Source organism: Pelobates fuscus, chromosome 13, assembly GCF_036172605.1.
Source record: "Pelobates fuscus isolate aPelFus1 chromosome 13, aPelFus1.pri, whole genome shotgun sequence".
Classification (NCBI taxonomy): Eukaryota; Metazoa; Chordata; class Amphibia; order Anura; family Pelobatidae; genus Pelobates; species Pelobates fuscus.
Window position 1 is genome coordinate 70,487,390 of NC_086329.1, and position 21,125 is coordinate 70,508,514.

The window sequence follows — 21,125 nt, forward strand, 5'->3', positions numbered from 1 at the left end:
GTTGCTACAGTCGAAATAAAATATAGTTAAAATACTATATAAAGGCTCTGCACTCACTACTAAATCCAGAATAGAACCTATGTGATCAAAAGAGACACAGTGGTGGTAATGGGGAGAAAACAGGGTGTAACCCCTAATTAATTTAAAGGACCACTATAGGCACCCAGACCACTTCAGCTTAATGAAGTGGTCTGGGTGCCAGGTCCATCTAGGATTAACCCTTTCTGCTGTAAACATAGCAGTTTCAGAGAAACTGCTATGTTTACAAATGGGTTAATCCAGCCTCTAGTGGCTGTCTCATTGACAGCCGCTAGAGGCGCTTCCGCGCTTCTCACAGTGATTTTCATATAAACTCAAAAAAACAAAAGCACATGTGGTATACTAAAACATATCATTTTAAAAAGGCCAATTTCAATAAATTAAGAGCAGCATTACAATATATTGACTGGCATAAACTAGTGAAAAAACAACACTGAGGATCAATGGATCATCTTCCAACAAATATTAGAAATGTACATTTCTCAGTATGTACCATTGGGAAATAAATATAAAAGAAACAAATTAAAACAAATGTGGAACAGTACAAAAAAATCAAGTAAAAAAAATGGCGCTATACAATTAATGAAAGTAATTAAAATATCACAACAAAGGCTAGCAAGCACTAATAGAAGTGAAAATAACTCTAAAACCACTCAAATAGTATGTGCAGAAAAAAGTGCGCTGTGCCTTTAAGTGCTAATTTAACAATTTTAAATCAGTCTGTACATAAATTTAATAAAAGGATAATGAATAAAGTGCAAATACAATAGGTTATATACTTAAAGTGCAAATATATTAATTCCAACGTTATATATTGAGTGAATTTGTGCTTTAGTGAAATATAACCAAAGGAACAACTTACTCCTCACAATATTGAAACAGCTGCAGATGAAGGAGTAATTTTTAAAACGCTCCACATATAAATAAAGGGAATAAAAAGACAATATAGTGTAAATCCATATGATGAATATAAATCAAAATAACAAATAGATTGGCAACTCACAATGGCAGAGCAGAAGAAAGTCTGCTCTAGCTTATGATGCTTTGAAATCCTTTCTGTAGGATTCTGTAGAAGTCGGATGGTGTGCTTTAAAACAAGCAGGACGGCACCAGAATCAAAAAAAGCCCTTTATTGGTTCAAAACAATATAAAATTAATCACCCCTCTCCCTGGAAAGCGTCGATAGATCTCCACACACTTTGGACTCGCGGCATGCACTTGCGGTCTTTACAGTGTTAGAATGCTTCCGGGAATGGGAGGTGCTAGTAGCACGTACTGACGTCGTGCGTCCAAAAAACGTGATGACGCGTTTCGCCTTGGCGGCTTCCTCAGATCACGTTCAGGTGGTTGCCGTCACTCACATAATATACCCATCACTGTGGGCGTGGTTTCTTTTTAAATGCACATAATTAGTCCCAATAATAAAAACAAGTCCGTGAACTCAAGGGCATATCGCCTAAATGTCTCTTTATGGAAATGTCTCTTAATGCAAAAACGTCCACTATATGAAATGTAAACTGATAATATCATTGGATCAAAAGAAAATAATGGGTTCAAATATGCATATACAGATAAAAATATCCTACTTCAAGAGGGATAAAAAAAGAGAGAGATAGATGTTACTTAATAGAGAATTACAAAACAAACACATAATAATATAGACCAAAAATGAAAAAATGTATATTTAAAATCTATTTAAAAAACAGAAGAAACATTAGAATAGTACCAGACAGAAAGGACTCATCATAAGAAATTATATAAATCAAATTCTATGTTAAGTCCATTGGGCTCTAAGGTACCTAATTTATGCACCCATTTCATTTCTTCCTTCCCAATGTCTGCAATATAATCGCCACCTCTCCAAGATTTTTTAACTATCTGAATCCCTAGAAATGTTAAGCCACTAGGATCTTGTTTATGGTATCTTTTAAAATGAGCTGAAACGCTGTGTTGTTCAAAACCCCTTTTTATATTGTATATATGTTCATACACTCTTTTGTGTAAAGGGCGAATAGTCCGGCCCACATATTGCAATCCGCACGGACAGGGGCGGACTGAGAACCCTCAGGGCCCCCGGGCAAAATAAATCAAGGGCCCCCTTACAGGCCCCACCCATACTCCGCAGCAAGCACCACCCATGTCCCGCCTTCATGCACCGCCTCCAGCCACACCCTACACAATCTTTAGACACAAGGAACAAAAGTGCAATAATCCCTTTGAGGCCCCAGTAGAGACTACAATTGAGGGCTAATGGGCCATGGAGGGGGGTCTTTCTAGCAGAGGCTATCTCAGTGTCCTTTAGAGAGTGTGTTAGAAAGAATCTCCTCCAGGCCCTATTAGAGACTACAATGGAGTCTAATAGGCTTGGAAGGGGGTCTTTCTAACAGAGGCCATCTCAGTGTCCCTGCTAGAAACAGTCGCCTCCAGGCCCCTGTAGAGACTACAATTGAGGGCTAATGGACCATGGAGGGGGGGGGGAAGCATTCTAGCAGAGGCTATCTCAGTGTCCTTTAGAGAGTGTGTTAGAAAGAATTTCCTCCAGGTCCCATTAGAGACTACAATGGAGTCCAATGGGGCCTGGAGGGGGGTCTCTCCAACACTCTGGTTCCTATTCACAATATAGCAGCACAACATAGCTCGCTGATACCTAGGCCAAGTTGGCTCCTCTTACCTTAATTACTGTTGCTGGCTGGCAGTCTGTGGGCTTGCTGGAAGGCTGTGGGCTTACTGGCTGCGGCTGGCAGGCTGTGGGCTTGCTGGCTACTGCCGGCAGGCTGAGGGCTTGCTGGCTGCGTCTGGCAGGCTGAGGGCTTGCTGGCTGTGGGCTTGCTGGCTCCGGCTGGCAGGCTGCACCTGGCAGGCTGTGTGCCTACTGGCTTTGGCTGGCAGGCTGTGTTATTGCTGGCTGTAGGCCTGTGGCTTGCTGGCAGGCTGTGTTGTTGCTGGCTGTAGGCCTGTGGCTTGCTGGCAGGCTGTGGGCTTGCTATAGGCAGGCTGGCTGGCAGCCTGTAGTGGCCGGCTGCTGGGCTGTGGCTGGCTGCTGGCCTGTGGCCGGCTGCTGGCCTGTGGCCGGCTGCTGGCCTGTGGGCGGCTGCTGGCCTGTGGGCGGCTGCTGGCCTGTGGGCGGCTGCTGGCCTGTGGGCGGCTGCTGGCCTGTGGGCGGCTGCTGGCCTTTGGGCCGGCTGGCTTGTGGTGGCCAGCTGCAGGGCTGTGGGTGCCTGTGGCCGGCTGCTGGGTTGTGGCTGGCTGCTGTGGCCGACCTGTCGCCGGCTGCTGGCCTGTCGGCGGCTGGGTAGTTGGCCTGGGGCCTGTGGCTGGCTGGCTGGCTAGTTGGCCTGGGGCCTGTGGCTGGCTGGCCTGGGGCCTGTGGCTGGCTGGCCTGGGGCCTGTGGCTGGCTGGCCTGGGGCCTGTGGCTGGCTGGCCGGCTAGTTGGCCTGGGGCCTGCTGGCTGGCCTGGGGCCTGTGGCTTGCTGGCTGGGGCCTGTGGCTTGCTGGCTGGGCCCTGTGGCTTGCTGGCTGGGGCCTGGGGCCCTGTGGCTTGCTGGCTGGGGCCCTGTGGCTTGCTGGCTGGGGCCTGGGGCCCTGTGGCTGGGGCCTGGGGCCCTGTGGCTGGGGCCTGGGGCCCTGTGGCTGGGGCCTGGGGCCCTGTGGCCTGCTGGCTGGGGCCTGTGGCTTGCTGGCTGGGGCCCTGTGGCTTGCTGGCTGGGGCCCTGTGGCTTGCTGGCTGGGGCCCTGTGGCTTGCTGGCTGGGGCCCTGTGGCTTGCTGGCTGGGGCCTCGGGCCCTGTGGCTTGCTGGCTGGGGCCTGGGGCCCTGTGGCTTGCTGGCTGGGGCCTGGGGCCCTGTGGCTTGCTGGCTGGGGCCTGGGGCCCTGTGGCTTGCTGGCTGGGGCCTGGGGCCCTGTGGCTTGCTGGCTGGGGCTGTGGCCTGGGGCCAGGGCCTGGGGCCCTGTGGCCTGCTGGCTGGGGCCTGGGGCCTGCTGGCAGGGGCCTGGGGCCTGCTGGCTGGGGCCTGGGGCCTGCTGGCTGGGGCCTGGGGCCTGCTGGCTGGGGCCTGGGGCCTGCTGGCTGGGGCCTGGGGCTTGCTGGCAGGGGCCTGGGGCCTGCTGGCTGGGGCCTGGGGTCTGCTGGCTGGGGCCTGGGGCTTGCTGGCTGGGGCCTGGGGCTTGGGCCTGTGGCTTGCTGGCTGACCTGGGGCCTGTGGCTTGCTGGCTGACCTGGGGCCTGTGGCTTGCTGGCTGGCCTGGGGCCTGTGGCTTGCTGGCTGGCCTGGGGCTTGCTGGCTGGCCTGGGGCCTGTGGCTTGCTGGCTGACCTGGGGCCTGTGGCTTGCTGGCTGGCCTGGGGCCTGTGGCTTGCTGGCTGGCCTGGGGCTTGCTGGCTGGCCTGGGGCCTGTGGCTTGCTGGCTGGCCTGGGGCCTGTGGCCCTGTGGCTGGCTGGGCTGGGGCCCTGTGGCTGGGGCCCTGGGGCCCTGTGGCTGGGGCCCTGTGGCTGGGGCCCTGGGGCCCTGTGGCTGGGGCCCTGGGGCCCTGTGGCTGGGGCCTGAGGCCCTGTGGCTGGGGCCCTGTGGCTGGGGCCCTGTGGCTGGCCGGGGGCCCTGTGGGTCTGTGGCTTACCTGGCTCTTTGCTGGGCCTGGGATGTGAAGATGACCGACCCATGTGGATTCCGGTCCCGTGCAGGCGGCGCCCGTCGACGTCATCACGTCACGTAGTGACGTCGACGCGCCTCCGCGCACAGGACCGGGCCCCTCCTCCTCCTGATACAGCAGTAAGTGGATATTACAGCGCCGGCCCGGGCCCCGATCTCCCCGATCTCCACACTGAAATAACTTTGCAGCCGTGCACATTATGTGCACGGCTGCGGCGGGCCCCCCTCCCGGCCGGGCCCTCGGACCACGTCCGAAGTGCCCGACCGGTCAGTCCGCCCCTGCGCACGGACAAATTAAAAGATATATAAGATTTTTACTAAAACAAGTTATGAAATCATTTATTTGGAAATCCTCTTCTTTTTGCTTTGTTTTAAATTTGCTAATGCCTTTAATAGTTCTATTTTTACTGCATTTGCATCCCGCACATTTCCCACATGAATAGAAGCCATTTTTATTATTTTTAAAAAAAGTAGTAGTTACTTCAACTTTAGGGTGGTTAAAAGTTAGCATACGTTTAAAACTTGGTGCTCCTCTAAAAGTAATAAAAGGTTTGTCAGGGATCACTTTCAATAGCTCTTTATCTTTTTTAAGAAGGTGCCAGTGTCTGTTTATAATAGATTTCACTTTTTTATTATCATTATTAAAATCTAGGACCAAAGGCATTAAAGTTGAATTATCAGATCTTTTATTTGTATTACATTTGGAAATTAATTCATGCTGATTTAATGTATTGGTCTCTTCAAATGCTTTTTTAAGTAATGTGTCAGGGTATTTCTTTTGTGCAAATTTGTCTAAAACTATCTTAGCGTGTTCTTTAAAAATATTATCATCAGTGCAATTTCTACGGATCCTTTGTAGTTGTCCTTTTGGTATATTGTCTAACCAAGGCGTATAGTGTCCGCTGTTATATAAAACATAGCTATTAGCGTCCACTTTTTTAAAGAATTTTTTTTGTTTTAAGGGTATCCCCTTCTGTATATATCTCCAAATATAAGAAATTAATACTCTTAGTACTAAATTGGCTATTTAGTTCAATACCCCAGTTGTTATTATTAATACTAATTAAAAAAAAATTCAGATCACTTAAAGTTCCCTTCCATATAAAAAAAAGGTCATCTATATACCTATGGTATGTGACCAGGTTCGCTCCCCATGCCGTACTATTAAAAACAAATGTGGCTTAGTAGAGAAGTAAAACAAGAGATTAAAAATAAGAAAAGGGCATTTAAAGCATTTAAATCGGACAAATCAGATGCATCTTATAAAAGATATAAGGAAGCAAATAATGCGTGCAAAAGGGCAATTAGATTTGCTAAACTTCAAAATGAAAAAATGATCGCTAAAGAGAGCAAAACCAACCCCAGAGCATTTTTTTTAACCCCTTAAGGACACATGACATGTGTGACATGTCATGATTCCCTTTTATTCCAGAAGTTTGGTCCTTAAGGGGTTAAGTACATAAATTCTAAAAAAAAAAACAAGAATGAAAGTGTAGGTACACTAAAATCTGAAACGGGGATGTTAGTTAATTAAGACAAGGAAAAGGCAGGAATTTTAAATAACCTTTTCTCCTCCGTATATATTAAGGAAGAACCCATGGCTATAGATGTGTAAATGATTGCTACTAAAAACTTGCAGAATAATTGTAATTGGTTAACTCAAGACAAGGTGCTGCAGCAACTAAAGAAAGTTAATATAAACAAAGCTCCAGGGCCTGACGGTATCCATCCACGGGTACTTAAGGAACTAAGTGTAGAAATAAGTGAACCTCTGTTTTTAATCTTTCAAGATTCTTTTCTTTCAGGAAGTGTTCCGGAGGATTGGAGGAAGGCAGATGTGGTTCCTATATTCAAAAAGTGTTTAAAATCCTTGCCTGGAAATTATAGACATGTGAGCTTAACTTCTGTGGCTGGGAAAATATTTGAAAGGTTATTAAGGGATAATATTCAAGAATTCCTTGAGAAGAACATGTTTATCATCAAAAATCAGCACGGTTTTATGAAGCACAGGTCATGTCAAACTAACTTGATTGCGTTCTACTCAGAAGTAAGTAGAAGTATAGATCAGGGTGTTGCAGTGGATATGATCTATTTGGATTTTGCCAAGGCATTTGATACAGTTCCACATAATAGATTAGTGTTCAAACTCAAGGAAATCGGTCTAGATGAAAATGCTTGTTCTTGGGTAGAACATTGGCTTAAAAACACAGTACAAAGAGTTGTCATTAATGGTAAATTTTCAAGCTGGACAGAGGTGGCAAGTGGTGTCCTTCAGGGGTCTGTTCTGGGACCCCTTCTATTTAACATGTTTATAAATGATCTTCAAGACAGCGTTGAAAGTCATGTTTCGGTGTTTGCAGATGACACAAAACTCTGTAAAATAATACAATGTGAGCAAGATATTACTTTGCTGCAGAGGGATTTAGATAGACTGGGGGACTGGGCACTCAAATGGCAGATGAAATTTAATGTTGAAAAATGCAAAGTTATGCACTTCGGCGTAAAGAATACACAAGCAACGTATACCCTTAATGGAAGCGAATTAGGGAGAACACGAAAAGGACTTGTGAATTGTTATAGACGACAAACTATGCAACAATGTGCAATGTTAATCAGCAGTGGCCAAGGCCAGTAAGGTATTGTCATGCATGAAAAAGGGCATTCATTCTCGGGGCAAGAATATAATTTTGCCTCTTTATAAATCACTGGTAAGACCACATATTGAATATGCTGTGCAATTTTGGGCACCTGTTCTAAAGAAGGATATTATGGCACTAGAAAAAGTGCAGAGGCGGGCTACAAAATTAATAAAAGGAATGGAACATATCAGCTATGAAGAAAGGTTAACAAATTTAAACCTATTTCGTTTAGAAAAACGTCGCCTGAGAGGGGATATGATAACAATATACAAATATATTTGGGGCCAATACAAACCATTGTGTGGAAATCTATTCACAAACCGGACTTTACATAGGACACGAGGTCATGCGTTTAGACTGGAAAAAATACTATTTCGTCTAAGGCAAAGGAAAGATTTTTTCACTGTAAGAACAATAAGGATGTGGAATTATCTGCCTGAAGAAGTGGTTTTATCAGAGTCCATACAGATATTCAAACAACTACTAGATGCATACTTGCAAAAACAGAATATTCAATGATATCATCTTTATATGTAGGGTAATAACTGCTTGATCCAAGGATAAATCTGATTGCCATTCTGGGGTCAAGAAGGAATTTTTTTCCTAACTTGTTGCAAAATTGTGCTTCAAACTGGTTTTTTTTTACTTCTTTTGGATCAACAGCAAAAAACAAATGTGAGGAAGGCTGAACTTGATGGACACAAGTCTCTTTTCAGCTATGTAACTATATAAGAAGACGCCAGCGTCCATAGGAAAGCATTAAGAATGCGCATTCAGCCGATGACGGGGAAAGGAGGAGTAGAGTTCCCCGCGCCGAGGGACCCTGGCGCTGGGAAAAAAAGGTAAGATTTAACCCCTTGCTCTCCATCCAACGCGGCAGGGGCATCCTCAGAGCACTATAGTGCCAGGAAAACGAGTATGTTTTCCTGGCACTATAGTGGCCCTTTAATTGGTAGGTAGTAAAAAGAAACAATGCTAAAGAAAAAGTGAAAAAAACCAAGACAAAAACTACCAGCAGGTGTCTCCCAGGAGATGCAATTAGTAAGTAATATCGAGGTGAAGCCATTTCACTGTAACATATAGTGATTATAAAAGTTAACTTTTAAGGTTTATAGTTAAAGGGATTCTCCAGTGCCAGGAAAACATATCTGTTTTCCTGGCACTGGAGGACCCTCTAGTGCCCCTCTACCTCCCACCTTGTCTTGAGTTAACCAATTACAATTATTCTGCAAGTTTTTAGTAGCAATCATTTGCACATCTATTGCCATGGGTTCTCCCTTAATATATACGGAGGAGAAATAGTTATTTAAAATTGCTGCCTTCACAAAACTCTTCACCAAAATATTAGCCACCCGACTTAACAACCTGATGCCTACACTAGTGCACCCCGATCAAACAGGGTTCATACCGGAGCGAGAGGCTCGAGACAGCACCCTGAGAGTCCTCGCTATACAACATTTAGCGAGACAAAACAGATCCCCACTCCTTCTATCCACGGACGCCGAAAAGGCATTCGACCGAGTAGACTGGACATTCTTGAAAACGGTGATACGTCTCTTGGGGTTTAACGTCAACATACAGAAATGGATCGGAGCGATCTACAGCACCCAGACGGCGGCGGTACGCGTCAACGGAGCCCTGACGGAGTCCTTCCCAATTCGAAACGGTACGAGGCAGGGCTGCCCCCTATCCCCGCTATTGTTCGCACTAACATTGGAACCCCTGTTGGAGGCAATCCGACGAAATATTAATATCTCAGGCTACACTGGGAAAACCGCCACCCACAAGGTTGCAGCGTACGCTGACGACATGTTATTCTTCATTACACGCCCAAGACTCACCTTACCTTGCCTAATGGACGAACTTGAAAAATACGGGCACCTCTCGGGCCTCAAACTTAACCTAAGCAAATGCGAACTGCTCAACATCACGGACCCGACGGGGGAACACAGAGATATAGCCTTGACCTTCCCGTTCCGGTGGTGCCAAACCCAAATGAGATACCTGGGGATATGGGTGATGGCGCACCCCAACACCACCTACCAGAAAAACTTCCTTCCACTCCTCACGCGCATCCAACATGATCTCCGAACATGGAATTACCCACACATATCGTGGTTCGGCCGCATAGCGGTCATCAAAATGAATATACCAGACCTATATTTGTTCCATACCATCCCAGTGGCATTGCCGATGACCTTCTTCGCAACACTAAAAACCGCATTCCTGACCTACGTCTGGAGAGGATGCAGACCATGACTAAGATATGAAATACTATGCAAGACCAGGAGACAAGGCGGGCTGGCACTCCCAGACTTACGCAAGTACCACCAAGCGACAGCCCTACAACGGATACTGGAGTGGCACACTAACCCAAGATACAAACAGTGGGTTACCTTGGACAAGGAATCATGCGGCCGATCCATTTTCGCATCCCTATGGAATCAGAAAACGCCACGAAACAACTATCCCAGCGCACCCTCCCCGGCGAGCCAAACCCTCCGAACATGATGGTCAACAATGAGGAATACGGCGACCATCTCCCCAACACCCAGCCCGATGACCACGCTAACGCACAACCAAACACTAGGAGGAGGACTACCGATCAAGGCCTGGGACTTTCTACAAGGGGCGGACTTCATCCCACTCGCTAACCACCACTGGACTGACCCCCCTGGAACAACTGATGGAAGGCCCACCAACGCCCATGCGCAGATTCAGATACTCCCAGCTGACACATTTCTATCACACACTACTGAACAAACAAGAGGTGCACAGAACCCTCACGTGGTTTGAGGACATCTGCGACAAAAAAACACCAATCCAGAAACCAACGGCGACGCTCTACCAATACCTAATCACGGATGGTCAGCAGGCAACACGAAGAAAATAAAGAAAAATGGGAAAACATCACCGACCAAGTCTTCACCGACGCACAATGGAAAAAAATCTCATCCTTCATCACAAATCTACGATTAGTTCAAAATACCAAGAAATGAACTATAAGCTATTGACATTCTGGTACAGAACCCCACATCGCACATACAAACAACTCAGCTGACTGAATTACACAAAGCTAGGACATAAGACACATGAAGGAGAGGAGGGAGAACAACATAACTGGGATGGACCTGGGAGCCCATCACACACTGAAAACAAACGCCACTCGCTCCAACCACCCACGACTACAAGACAACCTTGTCACGAGAGCTACACCTACATATCAATTACTGTTTACCCAAAAATACACTGCGCAGAATGCAGTTTACAAAGGAGCACAAATTAAGTGATCGGAACCTCGGAGCCCTTAGGAACCACCGACATATGTGCCCATATGGATATTTCATACACATCACTAATACCTTTATATGCAAACCCAACATAGGACCTACGTAACCCACACGATCCATACTGCGAAAGCATATTACAACGAGATAATCCTAAACAAAAAACACAACAGTGTACCCCACCTGAGAAGACCTAATCTCCTCATGAGAAGATAAACCTCTATTAGGACCTGCGAGTCCACTATATTTCAGATATTCAAACACCAAAAAAAACAAGTTGCTCACTGCAGGGTACCACAAGCAATTAGAACTGAAAGAGACAAAGCAACAATACCTAAATCGGACTCCAGATGCTTAAGAAGTATAAATATACACAGTCCTGTAAAAATACCCTGTGGTATTACACTTTGTATAAGTGAATAATAGGTTTCAACTCTAATCTCTGATTATTAAACGGTTAATTGAAATTGCTGCCTTTTCCTTGTCTTCATTAACTAACACCCCCGTTTCAGTTTTTAGGCCGCCATTCGACAAACGAACATGTGGCGGCGACCATTTTAATTCAGCTGAAGTTTTACCTTCTCCAGACTTCAATGCATTCGACAATTTGAATGCCATTCGACAATTCTAACACCATTCAACAGTTCATTCGACAATTCGAATGGTTGGCGTTCGTCTGTTTGAACTGACTTTAACATGGAAAATAGACCGGTGTTCTATCATTTCACTATAACTTGTCAGAATTCTATACCGGAAGTGACGTTTCCCAGCTGGAGGAGGAGGAGGAGGCGTAGAAGGTCAGGTAGGTGAAATTTTCAGCCACAGTACGGGGAGAAGAGGCCGCCCATTGCGCATGTGAAAAACCAAGCAGTCGTCCACCGGGACACACTGTGCCTGGACCAACAAGAGGGGGTGTGCGGTAGGGGATGTAACGGGCCAGTGTGCACGCCGGCTAAGTACTCCCGTCATGCACACAGAGCGGGATACACCGCACGTGCGCACCAGCGTCCAGGGAGAGACGAGCATTTATCCAATCTCCCTGCCCCACACTGCAGACGCGCCTACCCAGCAAGGACAGCCTCGCGCACAGACACCGCACGTGCGCAGTATGGGGGTAGGGAGGTCTGATGGTCCCTTTCACTGTCAAATCTCTATACCCCATACTGCGCACGCGCGCACAAAATCAGCTGTGGCTTGCCTGCGGACACCGCGCGTGCGCACTTAGGGGTATAGATATCTGATGGCCATTTGTGCTTCTGAGAAATCTCCTACCCCTTAGTGCGCATGCGCTGTGTCCGATCCTCAAGTGCATCCTGACATCTATCAGGTCAGTCTCGCTCCCAACACTCAGCCATCCGGGGGAGGGGGGTCTGTGCAGTATGGGGGGGGGGGGGGGGGTTGTGCAGTGTGAGGTGGTCTGTGTAGTATGGGGGGGTCTGTGCAGTATGGGGGGGTCTATGCAGTATTGGGGTGGTCTGTGTAGTATGGGGAGGGTTTGTGCTGTATGGGGGGGGGTCTGTGCAGTATGGGGTGGTCTGTGCAGTATGGGGGGGTTGTGCAGTATTGGGGGGGTCTGTGTAGTATGGAGGGGTTGTGCGGTATGGCAGGGTTTGTGCAGTGTGGGGTGGTCTGTGCAGTGTGAGGTGGTCTTCTAATTCTAAAATTATGGGGGGGGGTGTGCAGTATGGGGGTGGTCTGTGCTGTATATTGGGTGGTCTGTGCTGTATATTGGGGGGTCTGTGCTGTATATTGGGGGTGTCTGTGCTGTATATTGGGGGTGTCTGTGCTGTATATTTGGGGGGTCTGTGCAGTATATTGGGGGGGTCTGTGCAGTACATGGTGTGCTTTGTATTAGGGGGCTGTGCGTTAGATGTAGGAGGCAGTCTATTAGGGTGCTGTGCGTTAGTTGTGGGGATGGGTGGTTGTGTGTTAGATGTGGGGGGGGAGGGCAGTGTACTAAATAGGGGGCTGTGCAGTATGTGGGGCCTGTGTGTTAGATGTGTACAGCCCTAATTTGACTACAAAACATTTATTTCAGAGATCTCAGACGCCATGGCCTGCTTTTTGCTACAAAAGCCCAGCCATCTAGTCACTCAGCAGGGGTGGATGAGAAACTGCACCCCAGCCAGAGGGACTGTCCCACATCTGCAACCAAATCCGTCTGTCACTGAATTCTGTAATCTCCGTGTCTTTGTGCATTATGTATGTATAGTACTCCCAATTCTTATATTTAATACGGTGTGTCTCTCACAATCTTTGTGTCTGTCTGCTGTAAATATGTGGCACGCAAGTCTGCATGCACTGTGTCTGTTATGCCATTTTACTCTAACCATTATATTTGTGTGTATGTCACAACTTTGACAAGCATGTTCTCCTATGGGGCACGAAGTACATAAAGAGGAATGAAGAAGCCCATGTTTGAGGCTCGCGTCCAGGGTGGATTATTGAAGTGGCACCTGTCATGTGATAAGTTTCTCCTGTTTGCATGGCGATATCAACATTGTGTACTGTGATCAGAGGTAGGTAACCTTAGGCAGTCCAGATGCTGTAAATTACATCTTTGCCAGCATTATGGGAGGTGTATTCCAAAACATCTGGAATACCGAATGCGTATGAGGTATGAGGTTCGTTGCCTCACTGCGTGCCTCGTCGTTCTCCTACTACCCAGCCTTGTTAAAAACACAATATGACAAATAACATTTTCTATTTCGGGTAGTATGAGAGAGAATTGTTCAGACGTTGAAAGCCTATGATCTTCCCATCTGGCCCACTTGGGTAGGTAACCTTGTGTGCCACAGGTAGCCAAATCTGACCTACTGCGTTGTCAAATGGCCAAGCAACAGTGTTCCTGGACAACGTAAAGTTTTTGTCATGATGATTATTATTATTGTTAGAGGTACATAATAGAGAGAAGAAAAAGGTATGGGTCCCTTGATAATGGACCATCCAACTAAAAGGGCCTAAGCCTAATTATAATTACAGAAAGTTGTTCCCAAAGGATGTTGGATAGCCTTGTTTAATTAAAGAGCTTACGTTTAATATAAGTTTACAAAAAAAAACAAATAACAATTAAAAATGTAGGAACAACATATTGAAACAAGAACTTAAAGACAATGCCCTCTCATATTTCCAGTGCTAAATCATATAGGGAAAATCATTTATTAGTTGCTAGGGTATTAGTAGAGTGGCATGTCCACTAAAAGTCTTAAAGTAGGAGCAAATTTGTCTCTACACAGGAGGTAGTTAATATAAGTCTACCTGTATCCACAGAGAACCACAAAATGTTGCAACTAGTGTTAACCTCTTGTGCCTCAGTGGCAACACTATATCGATAGTAGTGTTATAGAGGAGAGCTCAATATTATACAGTGAATGGAAGCATGAAAAGTGTAATTCAATCTGGATCGTGCACACAGCATGCACGTTTACCCCCAAGTTACCCAGACACCCTGAAGGATATGACTCCCGACTACACTCTAATGGAACTATGACATGCTGAAAAATATATAGCCGATGTGTAGTTATAAGGTACAAAATCCTACAGGTAGTAACCCAAAATCTGGAGGAGAAAACCACAAACCAAAGGGCACACAGAGGGTTTGGAGGGGGTTAGAGGTGCACAGAGGGCTGGGAAAGGGGAAAAAGACACACAAAGTGTGTGGGGACGCGTCTCCGAAAAGGGGTTTCAGACGCTCGACAACCATGTACCACTGCCTGCGTTAGGGAGACAAAATGGCCATTCACTAGAGCACGTGTGTTCAGTTAAACAAATCGCAGCCACCAAGGGAAAGCACTTGAGCTAATTAGTTCTTTGAAGTTAACAAGCCAGGGGATGGTCGGGGGGTAAAAAAGAGAGACTCTCGTCATTATTCAGGAAACAGGGGGTGGGGGGAGATGGATAACCGAATGGAGAGGGGAACAAGTCAATTCAAGAACGGACGGTTCACTTGCTGCCCAATAATTTCCACCCCTTGACAAGGTGCCATTTTAATGATATAATCAATGTTATTCACTTCACCAGTCAGTGGTTTAATTGTTGTGGCTGATTAGTGTATAGTGAAATTGATCCAATTTTTGATTACTGTTCGCAATGTATGAGACTCATACAAACACCCTTTCCAGGAAGGCATGTTCCCTTTTAACATTTGCTGACTTTTTTCTATTTTCTTTCTTACTTTTCCTCTATCTTTATTTCTATTAATCAATTGATCTTCATGCCATCTATTATGCACATTATCCACAATTAGATACTGAATCAATTGGAAATAATAATACTTTTATTGGAATAAATAACAATGCTAATATGATGATTCCAGCGAAGTCCATCCATGTCTATCTCCAGCTTTAAATCCTATCGGAAACCCAGTCAAAATCTTTGAATAGCTCCAGCTCTACATCAGATAGTGACTCAGACTCGCCTGGCGGTGTCAGAATGGGGGCGCATGATGTGTACATTCTATTAAAGTAGCGGACGTCGTCTGGTCCCTCGATGGATGGTACGCATGGCGGCCTGACACTCTTAAACAATAATGCGAACCAGTCTATTTGCTGTTAAAAATTCAAAAAGTTTAAGGGAAAAGGATGAGGAAGATAAGTAGTGTGTACTCTTATACAATCAGTAAACTAAGAATATAGAATAATAGATATGAAAATAGGGGTGGCTTTTCCATAGGGACAAGGAGATGCTGGGTATAATTTTCCTATGATCCCTGAATGATTAAATATAAAATACCGTATTTATCGGCGTATAACACAGAAGGAAATTCCAGGAAATTTCCCCCCCTTCATCCCATAGTGCTCCCCCCCTCCCATAGTATTCTCCCCCCCCTCCCATAGTATTCCCCCCCCCCTCCCATAGTGTTCCCCCCTCATCCCATAGTATTCTCCCCCCCTCCCATAGTATTCTCCACCCCCTCCCATAGTGTTCCCCCCCTCATCCCATAGTGTTCCCTCCCCTTTCCATAGTATTCTTCCCCCCCTCATCCCATAGTGTCCCCCCCCCTTTCCATATTATTCTCCCCCCCCCATAGTATTCTCCCCCCCCCCCCTCGCATAGTATCCCCTAGTGCACTTTCCCTCTTGTCCCATATTTACTTACCTGTCTTGAAGCGTGGGCCGGCTTCACAGCGTACACCGCGGTACTGGAACTTCAATTTCAGGTACCGGTTTCCGGCGGGACTGAAAGGAAGTGTGCACACAATGTGCACACTTCCTTTCAGTCCCGCCGGAATCCGGAACCTGAAATTGAAGTTCCAGTACCGCGGTGCGCGCTGAACACCGGCCCACGCTTCAAGACAGGTAAGTAATTATGGGATATCGGCGTATAACACGCACCCACGATTTTCCCCCTATTTTCAGGGAGAAAAAGTGCGTGTTATACGCCGTTAAATACGGTACATGAACTCCAGAAATATTGTATATTTGGTTAAAAATCTCAACTAAAACCTAATATTTATTTAGCTGCTAGAATGTGTCTTTCTATTTGACATACTTTAAAAAAAGGGTGGCTCTTCAGATCCCAGGCATCATTCTCGCTGGCTCCTAGACGGACTTTGGGATCTTTATGCAAAAGCTGTAAAAGAAAATTTAGAAAAATGGAAAATGTTATTTTAACTGAAAAAAAACTGAGAATTAAAGGCATTTTCTTGCAGGTTCTGTAAAATCTTCTTTTATGAGCTCAGGCTGTATACGTTAGTACAGAGCTCAATGAACAGAAGGCACCATATCGCCATGGCATCGTGTTCTGGTGCCCGGACATAGCTCTGCCCTGATCGATGGTATTAGTCATGCTTATTATTTCATTCACCACATGGAATTCTAACCGGTTTTATTCTGTAACTAGATCCATGTGTTTGTGACTGCTTGTTGTTCTCTGTTACAATCTAACACACCGAATATTCACACAGGACCAGCTGTGTTTCCAGAGCCTTACAAATCAAACTGCCCGAGCCCACATTCACACACAATGGAATCATTATAGCATGATAAGCCATAAGAGTAGTACTGCTTAGAAGCAGGAACTTTAATCCTGGAGGGTCCAAGAACGAGCTAACTCAATCTATCTAAATTAGAAAGCACTATGTGTTGGCAACTTACACTTCTTAATATTGATCGTGCTTCTGCAGTCAGGAACCTCGGATAGTGCGGCGTTGAATAGACAATATTATACCTCACCTCTCTTCTGTTACCTGAGAAGGGATACTAATAGAAAAACTACAGTTAGAAAAAGTGCAGGGTTGGCATGGGATCTACGGTGGGTAATGTCTAATGTAAATGGTTTGCCAAAGCAGAACCAATAAATATAATATAAATAAACTGAGAGAGTATTATAGGGTTAAAATTAAACAAAGTGGACAGCACACTTGTGTGATATGAATCTAGAAAAAAAACATTCACCACAATAGTTAACATTCTAGTGGTGTGTGCGGATAAATAAATAAGGACATGGGCATGTCGGGGGACACAGAGAGGGGAGGAAGGTCAACAAAGCACTGGAGCCAGTGTTCGTACAAGCCCTGTCAGGGAGAGCGGGGAAGCAGGGCAAGAGCACAAGCAAGAGTGTTTGCTGAGAAAGTCACCCAACGATCGTCCAGACACCAGGTGAACCTGCAAGACAGTTGACTCCAGGGATATTTCCATCCCACATATGTTGAATTACCTGAGCCAGTTGCACATAGGCTCATTAAGTGTAATGCAACAATAACATTATTTTTTATATTTATTTTATGTTCAAACTGTATTACACTATTTGGAGTATTTCCCCTTACAGAGACATTTGGGATATCATATACATGGTATATTCCTTAATTTTTTACCCTTACACACCACTAGTGCTCACTATTGTGCTAAATGTTTATTTCATAGATTGATATCACACAAGTGCGTTGTCCACTTAGTTTAGTTTTTATGTCTGAATATATTTGTAAAATTTACTGATTGTTTTCACTGTGGAGATTAGCAGCACTTATCGTTACATCTACACAGCGCCTGTTTGTACCATACATCTGTTTTTTTTTTTTTTTTTCTATAGGGTTAAAATAAGTTTGGATAAAGTGAAGAGGGAGTTATTGGGTTCTGATATTTAGATACACAGTATAATGAGCTGTAGTAGTTATGGTGCTCAGGTTTCCCTTTAACCCCTACCAGTCTACAGTTTGAAATGCTATCACTATTATCAATGGACTGTTTGACATCACACAAGGTATTTTTGGTTTATAAACGAGGAATCCTACAAACTGGTAAAAATTAGCTATTCTTACCATTCCACACAGCATTATATAAATAACTGCACCGAGACTCCACCAGTCAATAGATGTTGTGTATGGTTTACCGCAAACCATTTCCGGTGCCATGTAATGCAGGGTGCCACAATATGTTCTGTCTTGTTCTCCATATCCCATCCCTCAGAAAAAGAGAAAAGATAAATGTGCATCGGTAAATATACTGATAGATGTTGACACTTCCTTTCAGTCCCGCTGGAAACCGGAACCTGAAATTCAAGTTCCAGTACCGCGGTGAGCCCTGTGCTGCCGGCCAACGCTACAAGACAGATCTGAGACTTTAACTTATAACAAAAGACTAAGACAACATCAGATGGTACAACATCAGATTCCCAGTAGACAGGAATAAGCCCTATGAAGTATTGGTAATTTTAAATATTTTAGAGTGCTCTCACCATTTTATATTTCACTTTGTTTCACTTGTATATGTGTTGAGTGGTGCACATAGGTGATAGCAGCACCAGATTTTCACTTTTCCCAACACTCTGTTTCTATTGTATGATACAGATAGATGTTGCTGATATACAGTATATGTTATAAGTGATATTAGAATATTGCTGCAAGGAGTTGGTGCATTGCAGCTGCAGATTCTCTCTGTAATTTTGTATAAAGTTTTACATGGTGTTTACGAATCTGTGGCTGACAAGCCAACCAATCAGAGTGCTCTAATGAGAATTCAATGTGTGGGAAAGCCTTTATAAAGGCAATTCCCACTTTAAAGCTTCATATTGCACTAGCCCTCGCAGGACAAAGAAAGATTTATTTAAGTTGTGTCAGGTTTATAATTTTGTGGGCAGGTTTTTGCAATTGGGATTTGTAAGTGTTACATTGCAGGATGATGGATACTAAAGTAGCCTTTTTGGGGCTGAAGATAAGATTTACAAGAAAAAAAGACTTCAGAAGAGAAGTATAATTTATTTTCTTTCAAAGATATTAGTTTTAATGCCTCCCTCCCAATTTTATTATAATGAAAGGGGTTGGTAGGTGTAATTCATTGTAAAAGAGGGGATTGGGGACCCAATAGTGACAATCAATTTTGGGGGAGGGTTGGACAATGGCATGTTCAACCCCCATTGTTTAAAGGGACACTATAGTCACCAGAACAACTACAGCTTATTGAATTTGTTCTGGTGAATAGAATCAATACCTTAAGGCTTTTTGCTGTAAATACTGTCTTTTCAGAGAAAATGCAGTGTTTGCATTACAGACTAATGATAACTTCACTGACCTCTCCTCCGATAGCTGTTAGAGATCATTTCTAGGTCATGGCTGCCTAAAATGCATCCAAACATTCAGTGTCTTCTCCCTCTACATGCAGACACTAAGCTTTCCTCATAGAAATGCATGGGTTCAATTAATCTCAATGAGGAGATGCTGATTGGCCAGGGCTGTGTTTGAATTGTGCTGGCTCTGCCCCAGATCTGCCTCCTTGACAGTCTCAACCAATCCTATTGTGAAGCATTGTGATTGGCTCTGGCAACAACTTCTGATGATGCCAGCAGGCAGCTTGCTAGTCTGAGACAAACAGCATATGCACAGCTACAGCTTCAGGCTTGAATACAAGTAAGATTGTGCTATATTTAGGGAGGCATGAGGGGCCCAGGGGGGCTAGATGGTGGTTTTAACACTATAGGGTCAGGAATACATGTTTGTGTTCCTGATCCTTTAGCGCTCCTTTAAATATTTAGAGCCCCTACCCAGCACTAATGAATGTGGTGGGGACATTAGGTTCTCCCAGTATAAAATGAGTAGCCTTCCACCAACTGTCGACCTGCATTATTGATTTTTAGCCCCCCACCAAATGCCTACAGGTGGGGATACAAGGGACTATGTGCTCCCAATTATTTACTATGGACATTGGCTGCCCAGTCACTAGTTTTAAACAGTCCCTATGGCAGTTAAGGGAAGGGGGATGTTTTAAACTTCCTTATAGTCATATGGGGATCTTAATGGTCCCCACAGGGTTTTTATTTATATATTTTGACCAACTGCAACATAATTAACCCTTGCAGTTGCCAAGGCTTTAACTATTTTCATTCTGGTTTCTATAAATGCCTAGGGGAAAGAATTTTGGAAAATTTCGCTGCATTTCTGACAAATTTCAGTCAGATGGGTTTGCCCCATTAAGTACGAAGCCAATCGGACTTTAGTGAGTAACGGTTTGTGTTTCATACATACTTTTAATTCGGTTTGCAGTTGGATGTTATCTGAAGGTAAAGTAAAATTCTGCAACTTTGTGAGAAATGACTTTTGTTTAATATAAACTAATTTTTACCTTGTTTACTAAGACCAAAGTCTGTAATTTTGGCAAATCCATCTATGTCAATTACAATGTTTTCCAATTTGAGATCTCTGGATTTAAAATACAGAAAAATAGTTTTTATTTTTTTCAATATCACTAGAGGCACTTGAATTACATGTTTTTTTTTTAGCCTTTTTAAAGATTAGATTTAAAGACTTAACTATTATAAGACAAACAGTTAACATAATAACATAACTAATCAATCAAACCACAGACACAGCATTTTGATCACAATACATTAAAATAACACAGATAATATTTATGGGGACACTATGTATGTATACATTTGTTATACACCTACCCTTAGAAGGGTGACTTGATGCTGTCTTTACAAAATTGTGTCCAATTCAGGTACATATACACATAAATACAGAAGATATAAAATCTTTTACCTGAATTGGACGTACTACACGCAATTTTGTTAAGACAGCATCAAGTCACCCTTCTAAGGGTAGGTGTATAACAAATTTATTGAATGATCCACTCCTAAGGTGAACTGCTGTTAGCGTTTTTCCCTTTCTATTTTACTATACAAATTTGTGGTGGGTGAAAGGGACTCCCACCAGAGTGTTGTAGCGTTTTGCAATTTACCATAATCACTACCTAAGCGCCTGCAACACACAGCTCTTTGTTCACTATGTATGTTCAACTTTATTTTTTCCTGTACACTTACCTGTGAACAATATCGTTTTGATGCAAGAAATCCAGGCCGAGCACACAACACGCCGCATAAAACCTGTAGAAAAGAGAATAAGTTAGTTTCATTTTAGGGAAGGAAATGAAGTTTTTGTACCATTGAAAATTTTGATTCCACCAATCATGTGTCAATCTGTGCTCAGATATATTTCCTGCAATGTCTTGTATCTTCTGTATTAACAGTCAGCTTAATCTGTTTTTGATTTTGTTTTCAAATTTCTAGTCCACCTTAAAGG

The 21,125-nt window shown here is 44.4% G+C and overlaps 1 protein-coding gene across 1 annotated transcript in view; it reads right to left on the reverse strand.

Annotated features, from left to right (window-relative positions):
• Positions 1 to 14,955: 14,955 nt before the first annotated feature.
• Positions 14,956 to 21,125, reverse strand: part of LOC134582608 (serine/threonine-protein kinase N2-like) — a 35,382-nt gene continuing 29,212 nt past the window's right edge. The window contains exons 14-18 of the mRNA XM_063439274.1: positions 20,867 to 20,929; positions 20,167 to 20,243; positions 17,871 to 18,013; positions 16,103 to 16,183; positions 14,956 to 15,159 (exon numbers count right to left, since the gene is read on the reverse strand). Coding sequence (XP_063295344.1) covers positions 14,956 to 15,159; positions 16,103 to 16,183; positions 17,871 to 18,013; positions 20,167 to 20,243; positions 20,867 to 20,929 — 568 coding nt within the window. The remainder of the gene's footprint in view (positions 15,160 to 16,102; positions 16,184 to 17,870; positions 18,014 to 20,166; positions 20,244 to 20,866; positions 20,930 to 21,125) is intronic.